The sequence below is a fragment of the Bacillus rossius genome, assembly GCF_032445375.1.
Source record: "Bacillus rossius redtenbacheri isolate Brsri chromosome 9 unlocalized genomic scaffold, Brsri_v3 Brsri_v3_scf9_2, whole genome shotgun sequence".
In the NCBI taxonomy this organism is placed as follows: Eukaryota; Metazoa; Arthropoda; class Insecta; order Phasmatodea; family Bacillidae; genus Bacillus; species Bacillus rossius.
In genome coordinates, this window is record NW_026962013.1 from 6,292,223 (window position 1) to 6,316,679 (window position 24,457).

The window sequence follows — 24,457 nt, forward strand, 5'->3', positions numbered from 1 at the left end:
CCAAATAATTCTTGCCATGGAGCTGATAAGCGTGCTGTGATAACTTATAGACATATATTAAAAAAACACACAGTTTTATTTTATAAGATTATAATTTGTGTTTTTTTATAGTTGGTGTGTTTCTAAGATATAAATTGTAATTTTCTACGTTAAAAAATTCTTACATCTGTTGTTCTAAGTTATGGTTAGAGACCGGAAAAATTGGCGGGTTCAATGACCTCCAGGATAGACTCCAATATTCTCTCCACACTCGGGCAAATGCCACCTGTTCATTGGCTGCTGACTTGTGAGTCGTCTCGACTGGGTGGCCTGTGATTCGACACTTCTATGAGTGAGGGTCTCTAATTGGCCCTCAGTCCTCCAGGTTAACAGTGGACCAATGGCAGAAGCAGCACTAAGGTATAATTATTTGAATTTTAGCATAACACGAAATGAATCCGCAAAAATTTTCCGGTCTCTAGTTCTGGTAGATGAGACTAAGCTGTGAGAAGAGTTGCGGCGCCTGCGGAGAGGGAGGAGGCAACCCGCACTGCGAGGTTGCGCGGCGTGTTGCAGGGCGGCGCGCGGCAGGCGGCGCGCGGGGAGGATGTAGCTGCGCATGCGCGGGTCGCCGGGCAGCATGGACCGCCGCGCCTCGTGCTTGCTGCTGCTGCTGCTGCTGCTGCTCTCCGCGACGCAGCGTGAGTGCCTCCCCTCCCTCGAGTCCCGGACAGGACCCGGATGGAGCAAGGGTAGGGGGCAGGCATTTTTCGCGAAAAGATCTGAACGCCTATTAGACTGCAACAAGGTATACCCGCACCTGTAGTTTCTTCCTTGTGATTGGCGACCGTCTGCCGAGAGAAGTCGTTGCCTTATTTGACTAGAGCCACTCGGGACGCGTTTGCTTCCGCACTGAATCACTGTGATTGGTGTTGTTACAATCGAGTTGTACCTCGGAGAAACTCCACCCAGTCACGAAACACAGACTGTGCTACAGTGTTTTGACTTTCATCCAGTCTCGAAATCTTTTCGCGAAATCTGCCTGCCCCTAAGCAAGAGGTCCTTGTCTGCCTTTTGAAGTAGGGAGGCGGGGGGGGGGGTTGAAGCCTAAAAGGGAGACGGGGGAAATCACTCCACTACACTTACCAATATGGTGGCCGTTTTTTCACAGATTGTATCAACTGTACTTCTGTTTGAGGTTAAAACGCTGAAGATTAATGCGAATTTGATGACATTTTTTAAAATATTCATGTTTAAAGTTCGCAGGCTTTCATCGGCCATTGCCTGCAGTAGCTTGGCTTCTGGGTTGTAGCCGCGTCTTTGGCGAATAATTAACCGACCTAGTAGGTAACTGCTCCCTGATGATGATGACTGCAATGTCGACCGAAACGTCGGTGAATTATTCGCCAAGGACGCGGCTACAACCCAGAAGCCAAGCTACTTCATTCATGTTTAAAGACGAATTACTTCACAAAGTGTTTTTATTTAGAACAATCATTGTGCGAGAGTCTACATACAGCAAAAATAACAAAAGAATTAAATATATTTTTATGTCGTCCAGCCGTATCAATTGACTACATGAATACACGCCAATAAGTGATCAAGCAGAATCTCAAACGACTGGGACAGTATATTTCCATAAGTCAGTATACCAATCATATTAAGTTTAAAGTTCAGTTTGGTCTCATTTGTATTTCATTTCAATTCATATCAAAATTATGAATGATAATTTCAGACTTTTTTTTTCTAAATGTACAATTAACTGGTAATATTTATACATAACTTTCTCCCGAACAGCTTAGGCTAACTACAGTTGTTAATCAAAACAGGCTAGAACAGCTGATATAAAAACAAACGTCCGCCATATTAGTATGTGCAAATCCGAAAAAAATGGGGGGAAAATGTTTCACTTCTGACGGCTAATGTTCCATCTGGATACTTTCCTAATCTCTGGACGCAACTGTACGGGTGAAATATGGCCACTAAAAAAAACTGTGCAGTTGAGAAATGCCAACATGAAAAATTAAATTTTAAATATGAGGAAAACACATAAATTTCTTAAAAATAATATAAATAAAAAGACTATGTACGAATTTATTCGTTCAGAATTCATGGACTGGTGTATTAACGGAGAAGCATATTGATTAAAATGGGAAAATATTATAAGTACTTCAAAATAATTGTTGCAATGTTAAATTATTATGGTAGCAATGAAATAACCACGGCTGTGCTTTGTTATGCTTGTGGTCGCGTGTTTTATTTTTTTTTTGCAATAGAATCTGAGGTTATGATTTTCAGCACTCGAACTTTTCTGTTATGCAGTTTTTATTTTTTAAATCAAAAGATCAAGCATTTTAGCACAATACTGAAAAAAAATAATGTTAAACGTATACGGTTAGTAATCCCAGCACCGAACGAATTCCCACAAAAAAAATATCAAGGTAGCCAACATTTACTTTCGAAACGTTTACGAATTTTAGGTTGTTAGGTTGCCTCTAAATCGCGCACAGTTCTAGGATTTCCAAAGAAAATAAGGGCGTTAGTTGCAGCGTTTAGTTGCTGCTCCTTGTCTTCCTTGCTCTGTGGTCGCTGGTCTTGGCGCGAAACTTGCCACTAGTTGCCTATGAACTGGACCAACTTCGATGCCGTGGCAATAACCGTATTAGTAGAGACCTTTAAAATTCGCGGATTCATTTCGCGATAGAATAGAGTCCAAATACTTTTGACATTATTTTGCTTCAGTGATTGGGCCACAGTTTATCTGAAGGACTCTGGACCAATGAAAAATCTTTAACAGAAGAATTAGCGAATCACGATCATTCCAGTCAACAGGTGTTTCGAGTCGGTAACCAATCAGCAGATGTAATTTGCACGAGTGCATAGAGGATCATGGAGTCTTTCCTTTAGGGATTTGATATCGCGAATTTTACAGGTCTCTGCGTATTAGGCATTACAAAAGAGTCTCGTTTATGGGACCTCCGCTGGTCCGACATTCCATGTTGTCCAGCGTCCCACCGAAGGAAATCAGAATCGCATCAATCGGAAACGACGACATTGGCGGTCCCAGCTACACATTTGGGGGGCGGGGGGGGGGAGGTTTGGTTTGTATGGAGTACCTCCCAGTTGAATGGAGGGTCAAAAATTAAAAATAAATAAATATACAGTGTGTGCGTAGAGTTCCCGCGCGACAGAAGTGAAATTTCTAGCTTATTATATTATTAGGTATAGGTAGGGGCAGGCATTTTTCGCGAATAAATCTGGTCGCCTATTAGACTGCAACAAGGTATACCCGCATCAGCTGTTTCTTCCTTGTGATTGGCGGCCGTCTGCGAGAAACGTCGTTGCCGACGCCGAGCCACTCAGGACGCGTTTGAATCCGAACTGAATCACTGTGATTGGTGTGCTAAAAGCATACATGTACCTGAACGAATTTCTACTAATAGAGAAACACAGACGATGCTAAAGTGTTTTTAACTATCAGCTGGTGTCAGAATCTTTTCGCGAAATATACATGCCCCTAGGTATAGGAAACATTTTTCTGGGGTCAAAAAAAATTGCAAGTATGCGAGCACTATATGATGCTATTGCGCACGTATGAAAGTGAGAAAGTATGCAAGTGTGCGATCTTGCAAGTATGCAAATGTGCAGGTATTTAAGCATGAAAGAGTGATAGCATGCAAGTCTGCAAGTATTCTGCGTCATTTCTACCTCTCCCCCTGGACGAAGCGCTGGGCATTTGGAGTCAGTTCGACCTCAGGAGACAACTGACAGCCTAGGATGCTGATTGCTTCCGCTATTCATTGCGACATGACCGCAACTGTGGGCGTCGAACGTGTCGATACAAAATCACAATCTAATGTGATGATATTAAGTTGCTTCTTAAAATCTTCAAAGAGTAAATATAAAATGATAAAAATTAAAAACAATAAATAAGTACGTATATTAAAAAAACCACTTAGATTGATTCTTTTGAAACGTCAAAATCGTATTAATGGAGTTCAGTCACTGAAATGTACGGGGTTTGAATAACAATTAGCTAATCACGTAACCCAAAGAAGGTTACGTCACAAACGTGTATCCAGTATTTCACACCAGGGATCAGGACGGGCTTTCAAACAAACCCACGCCCAAGTAATTGAAGTTATACTTCTAATGCGACTTCCAACAAGGTTACGTTAAACGTTTAACGCTCCTGGAGAGGGGGAATAGAAAGAGAGAGAGAGCGAGAGTGAATGCTATTGTAAGGAACTAAGTAGAGAGTAAGGAAAAAATAAAGATCCTGACAGTTTGTAGTGTCGCCATATTTGTTTCAATTTTCAATACTTTTTTATTTGCGTCAAGATTTGTTTCTTGAAGTCCACGTAGCTAAAAAAAACAAACAGAGCCCGGTGATGCATGTGACATTAAGATAAAATAATACATAATATTTCCAGCGACCACGATGTAAAAATCATAAACAAACTAAAAATAAAACGACATTTTCCCTTGACGTGAAGCGGACGTGATTCGCCCATTCAAAGGGACTTCAACCCCCCCTGCCCTTGGTGGTTGGGCTGCCGGGAGCAGAAGGATTCTCGGACTGTCGAAGTGAGGTTGGAGCGTTTACATATATTCATGTCTCTCTCCCCGTGACACATACGCACACACATAAATATGTATATAAGATTTGTATCTCTGGGAAGAGAAACGAAATAACATCTTTTTATGACTTTCTGAGCGCAAATAAAACAGCCCTGCAGCCAACACGACAAAAAAAGATATAAGAAGAGAAGGAAAACGAGGCAGCATCCCCATATTTAAATCTTGGTTTTTGGAAGTTTCTTTTCCCCCCTCCTGTGTGTTTCTGTCATGTTTCCCCGGGTAACGTTACTTTCCTTTCAATTTCCAGCTTCTTTGTTTGTTCGCGTTTCCTTCTTCCCGTCCCGGGGCGTATACTTTATTTCCAAACTTCCTCCGCCCACTTCCCGAGACTCCTTTCGTCCAGAGAGAAGCCATCAATCCACCCTTCAGAGCGGCCGAGCCGCACACGTCCAGATAATACACTGGGAAACAAACAGTAAACTCTGCTGCCGCACATCCCACGAATCCTCCTGCCACACAACAGTGTTCTCTATGCGAACAGAATAAAATTAATGTAACCATATCAATTTTCTACTTTGTTGCTGTACACGTAGTTTTCTCTTTGTTCTTTCCCTCCTTTAGGAAGGGACCGAGAAAAAAAGAAAAAAAAAATAGTATCAGAGCAAAAGTAGAATGTTTGTCAACAAAATACTTGTTAGAATGGTATTTATTTCCACAAAATATTTTAGCTAGACAAAACTAGAGATAAAATAAAAATGAGTCATCTGGTTTTAAAAATAAACATAGGTTTTCATTTAATAACATGCAAGATGCAGTGCTATTTCTGGCTTAAATAGTTTGTATTGAAAGAAGATATAAAACTACAACTAACGTATAGTCCGCGCATATGCAGATGTACAACTAAACTGAAGTTTTTGAATAGCGAGTATCCTAAATTATTTTGCCTCTAATATCCGAGCCGCTCAGGACGCGTTTTTTTTTCCGCGCTGAACTACGGTGATTGGTGTTCGTAACAATCGATATGTGCCTGAAAGAAATTCACCCAATCACGAAACACAGACGATGCTATAGTGTTTTAACTTTCAGCTACTCTTAGAATCTTTTCGCGAAATGTGCACGACCCTAATCATTCCTAATCAATAAAAATATGTTTTCTCAGAACCAAAGAAACCTGATTGTTTCAGGGTTTTGGACAAACATAATTTTTATTGATATAATAATGCTATACTAAAGGTAAAACGTTTTGAGGCGAAGGCTATATACGAGAGGTCAATCCAAAACATTTACCACATGATTTCATGTTTTCAGTACATGCAAGGACAGACATTAAATTATCCTTTTAAGTTAATAAAAACATTAAATAAGGACTTGTTTAGTAAAAAAATATCCTTCTATAAATAATTAAATATCTTGAAAATAAAATTTTATTAAAATCATGTGCAAAATACGAAATATTAGCAGCAAAATAATTAGGTACTATCCGCTTAACAGACTTTGATCGTGAAATTTATTTTTCGTTGTTTGATTCTTCCAAGTATGTCATTTTCAGTAGAGGCATATATAACAAGACTAGAGTAGTGAGATGGTGATGAATTTCAGTGGTGTAAGTAAGGGATTTTGGTGATTCTGAATTTGGCCGAGTAAGTTTAGTTATTTTTGACAGTTCATATTGAGTGAGTTATATACATTTGTAAGTAGATGTAATAATCATACATAAATAATTATTAGGATGTATGTAATTATTGAAGTTACACTACTTCAGGAGCGTTGCAAGTGAAATGGTGAAATTTTTTTTGCATGCGACGCAATGCACACGAACAACATGTAACGGAAATTTAACAGGAAGCAGTCCAATGTGCATGTGTGTTTCGTCCGGTTGTGTTCGAACGCAAGTTAAACACAACGTAGTACGTGTTTAATATTCAAACGAACGAAAAAAAAAATTCGAATAACAAACAACTTTGAAAAAATAAATACTCATGTACGTTTTTAATATTCGAATAACAGCTACAACTACTAGAACACATTTATTTCTACTTTGTTTTTTTTTTTTTTTTTCGGGTTTACTAATAATTCATTGGCCGAGAAAATTGGTGTTGAAACGTAAATGGCGTCGGTATGATATTAATTTTTTTTTTTTTTGGCTCTCTTTACTATGGCGAACGCTGCATAATCTCTTTCTTCAGATATTAGCTTTGTTCTTTATCGATTTTTTTAACTTCTTATACGAACCTTATTTTAAACGTTTTTTTTCCAAACGTGAATTAGATTAAACCTTAATACTTCGGAAACTTGACTGCGTCAAGGACTATAGTTCGGTTTACGCAACGGATATGCCGGTTTCAGACATAATTCTGGTTGATTTGGGGGGGGGGGGGGGGAGTTAGGAGGGTTGAGGGTTTGTGTGAAGAAAGCGGGGAGGGGAGGGTTGAATCCCCGCAGATCGAGGATGCAAAACAAAAATAGGGGGTCGTTACCACAAAGCCGAAATACCATGACGCCGAATGTCAAAATTGACCACAACGCCGACAGCTATAGAAAACTGCTGTGTGCCACAACGCCGAAATAACAACTGAATGAATTTGTGTGTGTTTCTTAAATGTACCTTTACGCCGAAATACCACAATCAAACCTAACCTTACCTAACCTAACCAAGCGTAATATAACCTAACCTAATATAACCTAGCCTATCCTAGCCTAGCCTAACCTAACCTAACCTAACCTAGTCTAACCTAACCTAACCTTTGTGGCAGTCCTGCAATGAAATTTTTCAGCATTAGTGTATTTCGGCGTTGTGGTGCGTCCCCAAAACTAGGTGTAGAGAGAGGCTCGTCATTTGCGCGTGTCGCCGTGTGTTCCCGTGGGAAACATCTTCACCCCCCGGGCCCAGGCGCTGCCGGCGGAAGTTGTCCACAGCAGTCGTCACGCGCTCCGACGACGGCTGTTGTGGCAGGGTACGAGGGTAAGGAGGGGGAGGGTGGGGGTGAAGCAGTTACGCCGTCCAGACTCGCGAGACGCGACAAGGGCGAGAGTTGAGAGTTCCTAACGACCAAGTAAGAGCACGAACACACCCGGAGGACGGATTGAAAGGAGAATTTAAACTTGAAGTGACGAGTCCCTGACGGTCACTTCTCAGAACACGCGTCACGTTCACAAAAAAAAAGTTCCTTTTGGCAACCAGCCGCCAAGAAATTGGTTTGTGATGCTGATGGCTAGGGCCATGCATATTTCGCGAAAATATTCCGAGACCAGCTGAAAGTTAAAACACTTTAGCGTCGTCTGTGTTTCTTGATTGTGCGAAATTCTTTCATAGGTACACGTATACTTTTAGCACACCAATCACCGTGATTCATTTCGGATTCAAACGCGTCTCTTGAGTGGCTCGGTCAAATAAGGTAACGGCGTTCCTCGCAGACGGCCGCCAACCACAAGGAAGAAACCCGTGGTTGCGGGTATACCTTGTTGCAATCTAATAGGCGTTTAGTGTGACAGTTTTATTGACTTTGACAAACCGCTGACAAATTTAAACGTTTACAAATTGACACCCATGCCTCACCCGGGACTCGAACCCAGAACACCTCGCACCGTGGGTCCGACTACGCTGTGGAGGTCGGCAAGTCGCCAGTCGACGAGAAAAAAATGTTGAGAATTTGTATTCCTCTGGTTATTTTTTTGCATGATATCCAGTACGTTTACAGTTACAATACTGTTTTTTTGTCACGCTGACTAAAATTGAAGCATAATTTTAAATTAAGATTTATGTTTTATACAAGCATAACTTTTTTTAAACATCGCAGAAGATAGTTGAATACTTAATCAATGTACGCAGTTAGTACTGGAAAGCTATTCAATTGAACGGTCTTCAAATAAATTAAACTAATGCAGTAACTAGGATAATACAAAGCATAAATGTCCGGGAAAGAATTACTGCGAAGCAATTTTTTTGTTGTAGTGATACATTTGCTTTAATGTGAATTAAAAGTTAAAAAATATCTGTATTTTTACATGACTATTATAATTCCATTTACCAAGATAAAGTTACAGCGTAATCTGTTGTTTTTTTGGGCGAAAAGAAAAAAAAAAGAAAGATAATTCCGAGTCTAGACGGGTGACTACTTCGCGACTGGTGAATACTAGTTTCAAACCATTAAGCGTAGCAAAAATGTGCATTTTCACACTTCTGTATATGCCATCCTTATAACCAAAATTTTACTTGACTATCCAAGAGTTTTTTCATCGACCATTATTTTAAACTTTAAAACGATGAATTTTTTGTCTGCCGTTTGGAGTCCTTTGTTTGATAGCTTCCAAACAAAAACCCTTATTTTGCACGTTGAGAGGAACATTAATGCGTAGGGTAAAATAAAGAAAAATTCATTTTAGGTTTATGTTCTACGTGATATTTTTTTTTTGCGTTTAAATGTTTAAAACCTATGGACAGGGGCAGGCATTTTTCGCGAAAAGATCTGAACACTTATTAGACTGCAACAAGGTATACCCGCACCTGGGGTTTCTTCCTTGTGATTGGCAGCCGTCTGCGAGAGAAGTCGTTGCCTTGTTTGACAGAGCCACTCAGGACGCGTTTACTTCCGCACTGGATCACTGTGATTGGTGTTATTACAATCGAGTTGAACCTTGGTCGAAACTCACCCAATCACGAGACACAGACTGTGCTACAGTGTTTTAATTTTATCGAGTTTCGAAATCTTTTCGCGAAATCTTCATGCCCCTACCTATGGACACTCAACTTGAAGTTCTTCTATTGCAATCCACACAGTGCTGCTCGTTTGAAACGGGCGCTGCGAGAGGTGTGTCTGAGATAGAGTTATAAACACGTAGAAACACACGTGACCGAGCCCCAGACAGTTGTGCCCCCTCCTCGGACTCTCCGGACCATAGAGTGGCGATGGAATAGATCTGTCGAAACCAACCACGATGTAAACACCGACCTGTTTGCAAATGTCGCTCAAAAACAGAGACGCGCTAAAATCATCCAACGTGAAGCTGTTTCTGTCATGGAGTTCGGAGTTTTTTTTTTCAGGAGACGTCAATCTGTGACGTAGGCTATTTTGAAGTCACTTTGTTTTAACCTCGCCATCGCCATATTTTTTTGCCAGAAAACATTTCGGAAATGTCTGATGATGGTTAGTATGTAACAATTAGAATTACCGTCGTCAAACAGAGTATTCTCCTTGAAATACAGTCATATGAAACTATCTCCACAGTGCGAACACCACACTTCAGCCAACATGGTGCTGATAAAAAAAATTGGTTGTCTGTAAAGTCGGTTTACGGACGATAGTTTAACGTAACAACGTCATAACAAAACATTGATGAAATGATTGCATACTTTTATGAATAAAATTGAATCATTTTATTGAATTATCACTATTTTGTATGGATACAAAGAAAGAGTAAAATGAAATCTACAATTTAATTGATAAATTTCCTTTTATTTGCACTCATTAATTCATATATGTTTATTAATTTAACGAAGAGATTATTTAAACTATTACTTTTATACATGTTTGCTATTTAACTTATTCCAATCTGTGTTATTCTGTTGAGGATAGGACGATGATAGGAAAAGTAGGAAACGAATGGGAGTGTTTCAAGTTTAATGTGCCTCGAAAAAGTCAAATTGATGGTTTTTCCCATCGAGTAGAAGAGAGATAGATGCGGCGCAAGCGTACAATGAGCGTAACGGGACACATCGTAACGGGACAATGTGCGTTACGGGACACTTTTTCGTGCGTGCAGCCGGCGTCCATCGATTTATTAGACGTTGTCACGTCAAAAAAAAATTGGGCAGGGCTGTGTCGGCACACAAGGCCGTTGTTTAATCGTTGAAAGTCTGTCGGCGAGTCGCTCTTGGTGTAATGGATTTAAATGTAAAACGAGAGACATTGACCGCGTACTAAAAACTTTCAATACAAAACCTACACTAGATGGTGCTGCCTCCACTTTATCTCTGCTACGGTCTCATGGTGCATCAACCAAAAAGAAAGAGTAGAGTACGATGCCATTTTGGCGAGACTATAGAGAATTTGTTTTATGTGGCAATACATTTTCGAGATATTACAGTGCCTAGGTGTAGTTCCTACTTTAAAAATAATTAATGCTATTGGGACTGGAAAAATTCACGGTTTCAATGACCACCAGGATAGACTCCACGATTCTCTATGTACTCGGCCAAATATCACCTGGCCATTGGCTACCGACTCGGGACACCTGTTTACTGCGATTCTTATGATTCGATACTTCTTTTGTTTAGTGTTTGCCACTGGCTCAAGAGTCCTACAGGTAAATTGCGGTCCAATCACTGACGCAGCATTAAGCTAAACGAGTTTGGATTCCAGCCTGTCTCGAAAGGAATCCGCGAATTTTTCCGGTCTCTAGCTATTGCTTATAAAAAGTCACTCGCAATCAACGTAAATAAAAATTTTTAAATGTTCATGGTTAGGATGGTAAACTAGAAATAGTTGACATAACTCAAATTAATTTATATGTTTAAAAATTATTGTGTTCACAAACTGCTGGTCATATGACAAAGGGGTTAGCAGTCAACATGGTTATTTACTAAAAATCCACCAACGCAGACGTCGGATACATACGTCACGGAAATTCGTCGGTTAAAAATTAACAGCAAGACTTCAATTGCGAACCGATGTCGAGACATGTTCGCGTGCGCAGTGGCGTGCACGGCCTGCTTACGTTGTTTCCTGATTGTGAACCAGGGCTTCAAGCAGGCTCGTGAGAGTGGGTTATACGCGCGACCCTCGCCGGGGTGGGTCGGTGGAGGGGTGGGGGGGGGGGGGGAGTGTAACCGGATCACGCGCAGTTCTCCCTGATTACGAACATAACGCGCAGTAATGAAAATGTACGCCAGCGCGCGCGCGCGTCTTCTGTCTCAATTAAAAACAGCAATTAAAGCCGGGCGGGGGTGTGGTTTTAGGGGTGTCGAGGGGGTTGGGGAGGGAGGGAGGGAACTTTAAGGGCGCGCGAGCTGTAAGCGATGGGAGCTGCAATTGCCGGGGGGCGTGTATGTGCGCGTGGCGAGAAGGGGGGGGGGGCGAGAAAAGAGGATAAGACGACGAGGAGGAGAACGGTGGAAGGAAGAAAGAAAGAAAGGAAGACGCGGAATATCTGCAGCCAACGGGGAACCCCCCTCCACCCCCCCTCCTCCGAGTTCTTCCAACTTGAAGCTGCGAGGGAAATGTTGTTCTTCATCTCCCCCCTCTCCCCCTTCCAACAACCCCCTTTCAACACTCCTTTACAAAATTGTTTTATTCCACTCACTCGGCGTTGAACGTCCAGTGGTATCTCTGCGGAACAGACGCTGACAAAGTTTCGAAGATTTTTTTTGTTGTTTATTCAGAGCAGTTGGGAACAATGGGAGAGGTGTTCTGCTATCACTTAAACCACGATATAGATGTTGGTTCGCCTCCAAGACGTACTTAATCCGATTGCACGCCCTTAAGAGGTAGCCATCTTGGTTTCAACCGTTTTTACGGCATAAAAATTTTTACAATCATTTATCTGCCAAGAATCCGCTTCGTTAAGTCGTAGTACATTATACATTATAGTTCCCTCCTGTGAAGTAATTTTTTTGTGAACTACACAGCTGTTATAATATTGTCAATAAAAACTACGTATTTTGTATTGCCTTAGGGAAGGCTTTTTTTTTAACAATGTTAAACGTCAAATTTTAGTTACTTATCACATAAAAACTCTCTATTGAAACCAATATTGCGTCTTTCGATCTAAACTACTTCTCATTAATGCAAATAGACTAAATAACATTTATTTTTCCAAAAGGTGTTCGCACAAAAAAAATTATCGCAACAAAAAATTAATATTTTGTGAAAATTCATCTTGACAACCGCTGACATAATGCCATAAGAGACTTTCCTTAGCCTATAGCTGCAACGTAATGCACGGATTAGCTGACTGTAAAATGCACAAGAAAAACAGATGACAGAGAATTTTCTAGGAGAAAATAAGTAAATATATACAAATAATTGAAACAGATTCTTCTGTTAGTTCTCTATAAGTATCTTTTATATTAAAACAGCTCGTCTATTTTTTTTTTGTGTTTGCATGCATATTTTTTTTTGCCTGCGGGTTTTCTTTTTTTATGTATAACAGTGCTTTGCATGCGCACGCTCGCAATTTTTCATTTAATTACACTTTGACTCAGAGAGCAATTAGACTGAACAATCCGTAATGTATGGCCTGTATAATTAAAATATTTTAGCAAGTCTTTCCGTACGCGCCAGTGATGCATAAACATCTGACCGTGGTAACGAGCATATTCACACGTGTTCTCATGTTGTTTATGTTACAAATAAACTTATAAAATATGGTACTACTAAATAACCTCAAACATTTTAAAACACATATTACAACACCAAGCATGTTTTTGTAAGTTTGTTTTTTGCTTAAACGACTGAAATAAGTCTTTGAATATTTCCTACAAACAAACCTAAAACCTTATTAAGTTGGTTCAACATTATTATATAAAAATTATAATTTTTATTAAAAAAGTTAAAAAAAATTTTCTCCCCATTATGAGGTATGAACCACGTCATAAATTCACCCTCGAGGTTTAAAAGCGCGCGCTCAGCCACTGTTTGAACTGTGGAAGGAGAGTATGTATTATTAATGTAATGCCAGTTTTTTTTACGTAATTTTAAAGTTGAGATAACTTTTTAATACGACTATTTTAGTTTACCAAATTATATTCCTGGCAGTGGCATATTTCCACCCCCCCCCCCCCCCCCCCCCCAATCCACCCGAAAAACCAGTTTCTGCTACATTAATATTGCCGACAAAAATGATTGTTTCTGAAACCAATAAAATATTTTAATATAGTTAATGAATTTCTTGTAGAATCATAAAATCTGGTGGTTGGATGTTATGTGTAGTGTGAGTAGATTAAATACAAATTTAGTAATTTTAATGACATTTTTTCTCTGGCTATCCTGAAATCCTAGAGTGCCCCTTCCGAGGTGAACCTCTGGATCCGCCACTGATTCCGGGGTAGTTTCACTATAATAAAGTTGCATTTGGCGCATAAATACGTTTGTAATGTCCCCTAATGTTAACGAAAATGACTATATACGGGTTTATGATGCTTCACGTGGGTCCGCCATCTTGTTAGCACCGTGGTTACACATTTCCGTTCATTCGACTTCCGTCGTATTCAAGGAATTGCTTCCAACCGAATGCCATATACCGAGAGCTAAGAAGTTCACACATCAAAAGCATTACTTTTCTTTAGTATCAAAGTTGTCAGTTTTCCGTTTATGTCACTGGTTACTAAAAAATAAGTTATGTGTAGGGACCGGAAAAATTCGCGGATTCAATGACCTCTAGGATAGCCTCCATTATCCTCTGCACTTCTCAAATAAACACGCGTGTTCATTGGGTAATAAATTGTGAGTCGTCTCCACTGGGTAGCTTGTGATTCGACGCTTCTTTGGTCGATAGTCTCTCATTGGCCCAGAGAGCTCCAGTTAAACCGCGAGCCAATAGCAAAACCAGCAGAATTATACACATGTTTGAATTTCAGCCTATCACGAAATGAATCCGCGAATTTTTCCGGTCTCTAGTTATGAGTTGAGGCTTGAAATATTATGATTAAATCTTTTTTTTTTTCGACTTGGAAAGCTTGTACTCTATCAAATCGAGGTGGTTTTAATTAGCTGATGTTACATGTCATAATGGTTTTCACCTTCACGAGCAAGACATGCGCTCATAAGCAAAGGGACTGACAAATTCTAATTAAAGGGAATATGACTATAGTTACGGTGCAAAATTGGTTGGCAAGTACCTGCCAAGGAACATAAAATATAGTAAATATTAGTAAAGGTGTGGGAAGGATCCTCGGTGGTAACACTAACGCTCGTGTGAGCTATTAGAAATCACAGTACGTTTACAGGCTTTTAGACAAAGAATACACTTAAAATAACTAAGAGTCATTCGTAGACGCAGAGATAACTGGATCTTAGTAGAAACTAAGACGTATACCCCAAATTGAATGATCATTCTTTTCCATTGTTATGTACATAGATGAACAGGCTTATTCTTAGAAAAAAAGATTTTTTGTTTTAGACGTGAGTTTTTAAACTTTTTTTAAATTTGTAACCACCTAACTCTCGGTGTAATGAATTTAGTAGGAGTAATTTCATCAATGTGACGTAAGTTGCATTGAACGTAAATGTGTGGACACGATGCTGCCATCTGTGGCAGATTTCGAGAACAAAAGTTCACAAAGCCAAAGTTAAACTTTATATTATTAACTGTTTGATTAATTTTAACAAGATGGGTGGTATTTAAATTTTCTTATCCAAAATCAGGTCCAAAGCTAGGGATCAGTATTTTTGCAGGTATTTTTCGCTTTTTATCGGAGCCGTTCCATTATATAGTTTTAAAATTACGGTCTGATAATTAAATGATTCAATAGACGAGGTAGCTGCTCCGGCAGCGAATTCTAACGGCGGGTCCGGAAACTACGTGTGATTCGCGTCCAGGAATGTATTGTTAAGGCCCCGCCCGGATATAGCGAGCAGTTTTCAATTAGCGTTTTCCTGTGAAGCTCCGCAACACCGCGTGTGTGGCCGGGTGGGCAGGGGCCTTAAGGCCCCCACCTCGTCAGGGGTGTATGTGTGTCAGTGAGGCGGGATGATAAGCGCGACGCTCGCTGGTGCTTCTAGCGAGGTGTCTCCTCTGGACTGGCGCGCAGTCTTCTCGTCGTCACATGATAACTGTGAAATTTGAGCGGTGACCGTAACATTATATTGCTGAGAAATGAAGATAAAAGTGTAATGCAAGTCCCTTAAGTGCTTTCAAGAATCTGTACCGGTTGTTTTACGACTAAAATTACTCTGAAAACACGCGTTTTAGCCATTTTCACCTTTCTAAAAATACAGTTTAAAAACTTAATCCGAAATCAAAAGTACTTTTCGGCCCTCAGCGAACTCTTAAATTCTTTTCGTAAGCAGGCCCTACCCGGATATGTTGAGTAGTTTTAAAATTGCGTTGTTTTTCCTGAAGCTCTGCGCACCGCGTGTGTGGCCGGGTGGGCAGGGGCCTTAACTCGGCGCAGAGACCATCACGTCACGCCGTCTCTATGGGGGAGGCTGCGCTCTGCTGTATAAGGCAGCGAAAACAGGAAGCTAATTAAATGACGAGGCAAACAGTCCCCCGGTAAGAGGAAGTCGGTTGATTAAATTTTTTACCGCGGTAGCGGCGGGGCGAGTCTTTGCCGTCGGCGGCGGAAGTCCTGAAGGGCGCTCGTCAAAACACGCACGGAAACCGGGTTTCGGAACAAGGGCTTTAACCCGGAGTGGGGCGCGCGTTACGGCCGCTTGTTTCCGAGTGTGTTTCTAACCTTTTGAAAACCGGGATATATATATTTTTTTATTTCCCCTCAAGGCGGGTCGTTGTTTCATGTCTCCTACCCTCGGGACGTACATACACGTGGGGAAGTCTCTCTTAGTTAAGGAAATCAAGAGACTCGACGAGGCTGAACGCGTTCTGTTATTTTTATTTTTCAGCCCAGCGAGGCTTATTTGACCCAACCCAACAGGACTCAAAAAAGCAATATAAAACCATCCCCACGACGAAAGTCCGTCAGGACATGGAGTTCAAAATAACTCCGTATTGAGTCTTGTTTGGCGGTATTCGAACGAATATTTCTGACGTCAACTAATTTTTTTTTTTTTGCCAGAGAAGTTGCCTCGGAAATTGATTCAAAATTAAAACTGGCTACTAGCCAGGCAGCGAAAGATTATTAGCTGAATTTTCAAAATAAAATATCTCAATGTTCGATATTGTAACACATGAGTATGTATTAGACATTTTTTTATATATTTTTCAACAACGAGTAGTGGATTGAGAGTTAAGGAGGATTAAAAAATATGGCAAGGGGAATGGAAATAGTTATCTTCTAACACAAATTTATACACACATTGTGTGAACAGACTGACTACATTTAAAAAAAAAATTTAGGTAGACAAATGATGCTAATTGTAGGAATCGGAAAGGTTTATAAACGTCTGCACAAACAAGTCAAGTGTTTCAGTTCGCTTAAATCTGCGTTAATTACTGCTGAAAGAATCCTGTTCATGTTCAACTGAAGTATTCATAGTAAATGATATCTGAAATATGTACGAGTGAGTGTGTGTGGTGTGTGTATATATATATATATATATATTTATATTTATATTTGTGTGTGTGTGTGTATATATAAAATCAGTATCATTTAACAGATAACTCGCTTCGGTAGTCAAGCGAGGCTCAGCTTGTCAATCCATCGGGCGATGAAATAAAAATTTTAATTGGCCTGTTCAAGAGCGTGTCGAGAAGAGGATGGCGATAGGGGTGTATAAAAGGAGTGGAAATGGGGGGGGGGAGGAAGAGAGCTCCGGGGTTTTCCGGGGGTGTGTTGGGGGGGAGGGGGAAATGGGAGGGTTGTCAGTTCGATAGCTACGCGGAGCCAATCACAGACCCCGCAGGCACTTCAGCCCCGGAAAGTGCATTCCAAACCGCAGGGAGTTATATATCGCCAGTACCCGCTTCAAAACTTGTTCATTCCAGTCAACGACTTTTTTTTTAATCTTTCGGTTTTTTTTTTCAAATCAGAACGAGGGCTTGTAAAAACAAATATCCCGTTACCTGTTATTTATTTTTCTACACGGTCAACTGCTTTTGGGGAACAGATTTTTTTTTGCGCTATAATTTTTATTCTATTTTATTTACACGCGATTACTTTTCACGGCTCAGAAAATTTCGCATGCCGTGCCTGATCAGTGAACCGGATTTTATTTTGACTTCAAAGGCTTTGAGGACGATTAATGGAGGATCTGTGGACTCTGTAACGGCGACTAGTGAACGACGCGCCGACGAAACATTGAAATAAAAATGCAACGTTTATGTTGGAAACTCAACGTACCCATTTAGAAAAAAATAAATATATCCGCACGTTGCATTTGGACGGCAGGCTAAGCTTGAAAAAGCTGTGTATTTATTTGTTGGTTGTGATATCCGAACCGATTTAGCGCATTAAGTTTACACGAGTACAGGCAGAGCTGAAAAATTCGCCTCTATCGTAGGTAGAAGCAAACGCGTTCTGAATGGCCCGGTCAAATAGGGCAATGGCTTCCCTTGCAAATGGCCGCCAATCACAAGGGAGCAAACGCTATTAAGTAGGGGCAGGAATTTTTCGCGAATAAATCTGAACGCCTATTAGACTGCAACAAGGTATACTCGTAGCAGCGTTTTCTCCCTTGTGATTGGCGGCCGTTTGAGAGAGAAGTCGTAGCCTTGTTTGACCGAGCCACTCGGGACGCGTTTGCTTCAGCACTGAATCACTGTGATTGGTGCGCTAACATTATACATGTGCCTGAAAGATTTACACCCAGTTGCAAAACAAAGACGATGTTACAGTGTTTTAACTTATAACTATACTGGAAATCTTTTCGCGAAATATGCATGGCCCTAGCTATAAGTAGAGACCCGGAAATTTTCGCTAATTATGTTTGCTTGATAAACGTTTGCTTTTCTAGTAGCTGAAAATTCTTAGCGAGACCTACTGTGTTTGTGAGTTTTTTCGTCGCTGTTTAATTTTGTGCAACTATTTTTTCCTCTTAGGAAGACTACTTCTGTGTTCGTGCATGCTGTCGTCACGTTATCCAGAATATTTGTTTAGACTCATGCATCTGTTTTGTCTTCGGAAGACTACTGAGTCTGGCTGTGATGTTGACGCCGTGTTTTGCAGAATATATGTCTTTCTGACCTTAGTGACCTTTTCTGACCTTTTCTCTCAAACCAACCAACCATAACTAGGGGCATGCACATTTCGCGAAAAGATTCTCAGACTATCTGAAAGTTAAAACAATGTATAGAGACCTGCAAAATTCGCGTATTCAATGACCTCCAGGATAGACTCTACTACACTCTACACACTCGGGCAAATGCCACCTGTTCATTGGGTGCTGACTTGTGAGTCGTCTCGACCGAGTGTCTGTTATTCGACACTTCTACGAGTGAGGGTCTCCAACTGTCCCTCAGTCCTCCAGATTAACAGTGAACCAATTGCAGAAGCAGCGCTAAGGTATAATTATTTGAATTGTAGTATATCACGAAATGAATCCGCGAATTTTGCAGGTCTCTAACAATGTACTATCGTTTGTGTTATGATTGGGTGGGTTTCTTTCAGGTACATGTCGATTGTTAAACCACCAATCACAGTGATTCAGTGCGGAGGTAAACGCGTCCTGGGTGGCCCGATCAAAAACAAGGCAACGACTTCTCTCGCAGACGGCCGCCAATCACAAGGAAGAAACCACGGGTGCGGGTATACCGTGTTGCAGTCTAAGTGTTCAGATATTTTCGCGAAAAATGCCTGCCCCTAACCATAGCTAGAGACCGGAAAAATTCGCGATTTCAATGACCTGTAGGATATACTGCATGATCCTCTATGCACGCGGGAAAATTACATTTGCTCATTGGCTACTGACTCGTGACACCTGTTAACTGGGACGCTAGTGATTCGATACTTCTTTTGTTAAAGGTTTTTCATTGACCGAGTATCATTCAGATAAACTGTGGCCCAATCACTGATGCAGCAAAAGGGCAAGCGTTTTTGGAATGTAGACTATCACGAAATGAATCCGCGAATTTTTCCGGTCTCTAACCATAACCTATCCTGACAACACCTTATATCGCCACATGTTAATTCCACTATTCTAAATTTTTTTTTATTAAGAATAGGTGGTAAATAAATAATTGTTTTTGCAGTCGTTTCGTTTTAAAATACATCGCAGGTTTTCATAGTACGCGAAACATAGCAGTTTTTTTTTAATATTTGATGATATACGTGTATGTATCTTTCAATACATAGGGACCGGAAAAATTCGTGTTTTCAATTACCTCTAGGATAGACTCCATGATCCTCTATGTACTTGTGCTGATTACATCTGCTGATTGGCTACTGACTCGTGACACGTGTTAACTGGGAAGCTTGTGATTCGATACTTCTTTTGTCGGACGTTTTTCATTGGTCCAGAGTCCTTCAGATAAACTGTGGCCCGATCACTGAAGCGGCAAAAACGGCAAATGTATTTGGATTCTAGCCTATCGCAAAATGAACCCGCGAATTTTTCAGGTCTCTATCAATACATCAGTTCATCTGCCCTCCGGCATTTTTTTTTTTTTTAATAATCTAACATGAAGATATTCAAATAAATATGTAAAGTAAAAATTATTCAGCCGGGGTTTAGGGGCCCTCCAGTTACGCCCCTGTGTCCCGCGTGACGGGAGGCGACCTCCTCCGCTTCTGTAGCCTCGCCTGCTCCTTGCTCTCCGGGGCAGACACCCAGAAGGGGACGCGCGCACACAATAATCCGGGCCGGCGGCGGGCGACCGGGAACTTGCAATTGCCTGCGCCGGGGACCAAATTGCGTCCGCGGGGGTTGGCCAGGAAGGGGGTAGGAAGGGGGTAGGAAGGTCGCCAGGTACGGCGGCGCGACTTGCTAAGTTAAGCCCGGAGCCGCGCGCGCAGTGTGTAACTTGTCCAAGTCGCCGCGGAGTTAACAGCTCCTCGGACCTTCGGGGTCAGGACGTCGAGCTTCGACGTCGCCTGCGGGGGTTCTGGAACTGTTCGAGTCGGTCGTCAGTGTAGCTTCCCCCCTCCCCCTCAGGGCGTGTGTGTGAAGATAAAGGTTGGGTTTCAAGAGTTAGTGGCAACACGGGGAAATCTTTTCGCCCGCTGCAGGCGTTTAAGAACTCAAGCAACAAGACAAAATTTTATTGAGCTTATCTTTTTGAAAGCCGGTCTCACACGCCATGACGGTAGTTCCTTTTTTTTTTTTCGAAGTAAAACTTATTAGCTGAGGGTTTTTTTTTACAATTTTTCGAGCGTTACGAAAATTCCGATCGCACGAGGGGAATAGTCAGGTATGTGGTGGGGGAACAGGTAGAGGAGAGTGCGTCAGCGGCGACGCCACTCCAGCGCATGCGCTAGCGGTCGAATGGGCTGACGGGCAGGAGGGGGGGAATAGGTACACAGCGTAGCATGGTATATGCTAGTTGCGACGGCCGGAAGAGGGGACGCAGGGGAGTGGTAGAAATAGTTAGAGACCGGAAAAATTCGCGGATTCATTTCGTGATAGGTCGAAATTCTAACATGTGTATAAAATTCTGCTGGTTCTGCTATTGGCTCGCGGGTTAACTGTAGCTCTCTGGGCCAATGAGAGACCATCGACCAAAGAAGCGTCTAATCACAAGCTACCCAGTGGAGACGCCTCACAATTTAGTACCCAATGAACACGCGTGTTTACTTGAGAAGTGCAGAGGATAATGGAGGCTATCCTAGAGGTCATTGAATCCGCGAATTTTTCCGGTCCCTAGTTATTTCATGTGTGTTTCTGAGTTTTTTTTATCTGTGTATGGCTCTTCAAAACACAGAAACACAAACACTTACAAAAATTTATTGTAATCGCAATGCCCAGTGTGATTTTTTTTATTGGATATCGTGCAAACCACGGCAAGTAATAATTAACATTTAAAATCTTTATTTTATCCCAGCGCAAATCTGGTTCCTCCAGGTAGGCAGGGTACTAATTTCACCGTAGAAATGATTAGAAAAAATAAATAGTAAATAAAAAAAGTGTAGGGAAACAATACGCATTATTTATGAAAATTAAAACGACAAAGACCCTATTCACTCTTTCGCAATGAAAACGCAAGGTTGAAAAGCCATTGTCCCGTGTGTTTTTTCAAAAGTTGTCTGCGCGCGCCAGTCACAGAGGCGAGTATGCGTTCAGTGAGAGCTTGTGTGTCAACCTTGTAGCCATCCAGCCATCCTCGGAACAAAGGCGACAGTCGCTATCTCCCGCCCACTTGGGTGCATAACCCAACTGGGAAGCACCGATTTACCTTAACAAATAAAATAATAATAAAAACCTTGTATTATAAATGGGAAAATATTTAAATAATCTCTTCTCAACCTTTATTCTACGCTTGCGATCGTTCACGATAATTCGTTACAACTTTTACGAAGCCAGACGTGGGCATAAAATAAAAACGCAGAGTAAAATTCACACACGAACACACACACACACACATACAGCTAAACAAAACTCGTTACTGCGATTTACAAAGTCTCAAACCAATAAAAACAGCTTTATATTTATCAATTGTGCCTATGCCCAAATTGCTACAACACATTTTCTGGCTATTGATGAAATAAAAATAAAATTTTTACTGTCAGATTTTACTAAACATGCACCAGACTTCTGAAACACCTAATACAATTACCACGGAAAACTTTGCGTTAAGATAGAAATATTATAATGATTAATCAAAAATACAGTTTATTTTACAAAAACCCATGTGTACGTTGTTACACACGATGACCCATGTGTCAATGTTTACAACAGCTGAATCTGAAAGTACTGTTTGCGAATCGTAGCCAATGAAGGTCTCTTGCGCAGAATACAATAGAGCTGTTTTTATATCATATTGCATGTCTATGATCGTCACCTCAACGGAATTTTGATTAATGTTCGATGTCCACTATGTGATGTGAGTTTCTGGCTTGTGAGTTGACCGAGTGGTATCGCGAGCCAGCCCGCACGGACTAATTGTAGACTTAGTAGCGGCGTAACAAAACTTACAAGTTGCACTTCTTCCTATACCGAAACTGACCCTCCCCCGATCTCCCTAAAACTCACTGCCAGCAATGTTTCACGAGAAACATAAGCTATACATATATAATGTTTATTCAAAAACTTATTGATAAATTGTGGTTAATTTACAGAGAGTGATACAGCTTGAACAAAATATTATGTTTTTTTTTTTACAATATAGCTTTACTCTATAAGTAGAGACCGGAAAAATTCGCGGATTCATTCGGCGATAGGCTAGATGTCAAACACATATATCTTTTAGATGATGTTGCTATTGGCTTACTGTTAATATACACGAATCTCAACCAATTATAAACCCTCAACCAAAGAAGGAGCGAATCACAGACAAACCAGCTGAGACGACTTACGAGCCAGCAGCCAATGAACAGGCGTTTTTTTCCCGAGTGTACAGAGGAAGGTGCAGTCTATCCTGAAGGCCATTGAAACCACGAATTTTTCCGGTCTCTATCTATAAGTACATTTATGTCTGTGTGTTTTTATGCTCACTCTAAATTCATATTAGGCCTCCACACGAATGTTAAATGAATATATAAAAGACAGGGTGTCAATAAAAGAATGTCCCAGTTTCAATTTTATGTTATAACTAAGAACCTGCAAAATTCGCGGATTCATTCGGTGATAGGCTAGAATTCAAACACATATACCTCTTAGATAATTTTTCTATTGGCTTACTGTTCATCTGGACGAATCTCAACCAGTTATAAACCCTCAATCAAAGAAGGATAGAATCACAGACAAACCAGCTGAGACGACTTACAAGTCGGCAGCCAACGAACTTTCGTTATTTGCCCGAGAGTACAAAGGTATGTGCAGTCTATCCTGAAGGCCATCGAAACCGCGAATTTTGCAGGTCTCTAGTTATAACAGTTTAACTTCGATTATTTACAACAAATCATACATCAAATTGAAGGTAAACTAACCTAGTTTTCTTTACAAACGTTCAATATGTGACTCTTTAGTTAAACGGCAAACATCCAACCTAAAGTCCAATTCTTCCAAAACTTTGGTTAACACGTCCGGAGTAATGGAAGCAATAGCCTCTTAAATCCTGTGTCTCAACTCTGGCAAATCATTAGGTAGCGGCGGAACGTAGACACGAGCTTTAAGATCTTTAAGTCCCAAAGGAAAAATCGGATGGCGTTATGTCAGTTGAACGTGGATGTCAGCGAAAAAAAACAAACTCTTGTCGTTTCGACCATTACGACCATTCCAACGGTCGGGGACTTCGACGTTCAAACAACTCTCGTACAAAGAGATTCCACTGGGGAGGGGATACATGCTGTTGCCAAATAAAGTTTACAGGTTCACCCTTTACTAATGTACTAGTTGAAGTACTAGCCATTATATCAGGCTGCGAGCGAGAAAACAAAACAAAGCAGTATTCGCGCATGCGCTTATCTTAAAATGTTTGAGTATCTCTTTTACTGTGATCTTGAACCAACACACTTTACAACACCTTCAGTTGATACTATAAAATTTTATTCCTGGAACACTATTTTATGGACATACTGTATATTCCGATGACGCTCCTCGGAGCATTCTTCACACGTCACTCGATGACGTTCTGCAGTTGACAGAGTAAAATCATCTAATTTGGTTTTGCTCTTCATTTGAAATCTCCCGAATTTAGAAACAAACGGTAGCGCAGATGAAAACCATTCGATAAAACCCGAGAGATAAATTGTGGACTGAGGAAGCATGATGAAAGCATGCCACTTGGTTCCATGCTGTCTCGGGTTTATTTTGGACCACACGTGGACACGAGATAACACCTCGGACATGTGTCACGAGCTCTAGCCGTTTCGCTCTCCGTAAATATGGCCATTTCACTTAGTCATGAACACGCCTTTTTTTACGACGTGAAGGCAGATTTTTTTTGTAGCGCTTCGGGGATAAGTTCATCGTTTCGAGTAATAAATAATGTATTTACATTTGTGAAATCTCGCGAAAGTAAAGAGCAGAAAACTGTGCTCTGGTACCTGTCGGCTGTTATTAAATCCCCGTTTGATCCGGTTCCTTTTATCTGTCCGAAAATAACTACATCGTTCTCTGCGATAATAATTTCCTCCTCTTCTTTTGCCCTTTTTACTTTACTGGGCATTTTCACGCGAACCTGTCAATCCCACTCGCGAATAAATCCCCGGAAATCTTTAAGCGGACTATTTCCCGATTTCGCGAGG

At 40.9% G+C, this 24,457-nt stretch overlaps 1 protein-coding gene across 1 annotated transcript in view; it reads left to right on the forward strand.

The window, feature by feature from the left end:
* The first annotated feature begins 598 nt into the window (after positions 1-598).
* Positions 599-24,457, forward strand: part of LOC134543238 (uncharacterized) — a 109,045-nt gene continuing 85,186 nt past the window's right edge. Inside the window, exon 1 of the mRNA XM_063388140.1 lies at positions 599-680. Coding sequence (XP_063244210.1) covers positions 599-680 — 82 coding nt within the window. The remainder of the gene's footprint in view (positions 681-24,457) is intronic.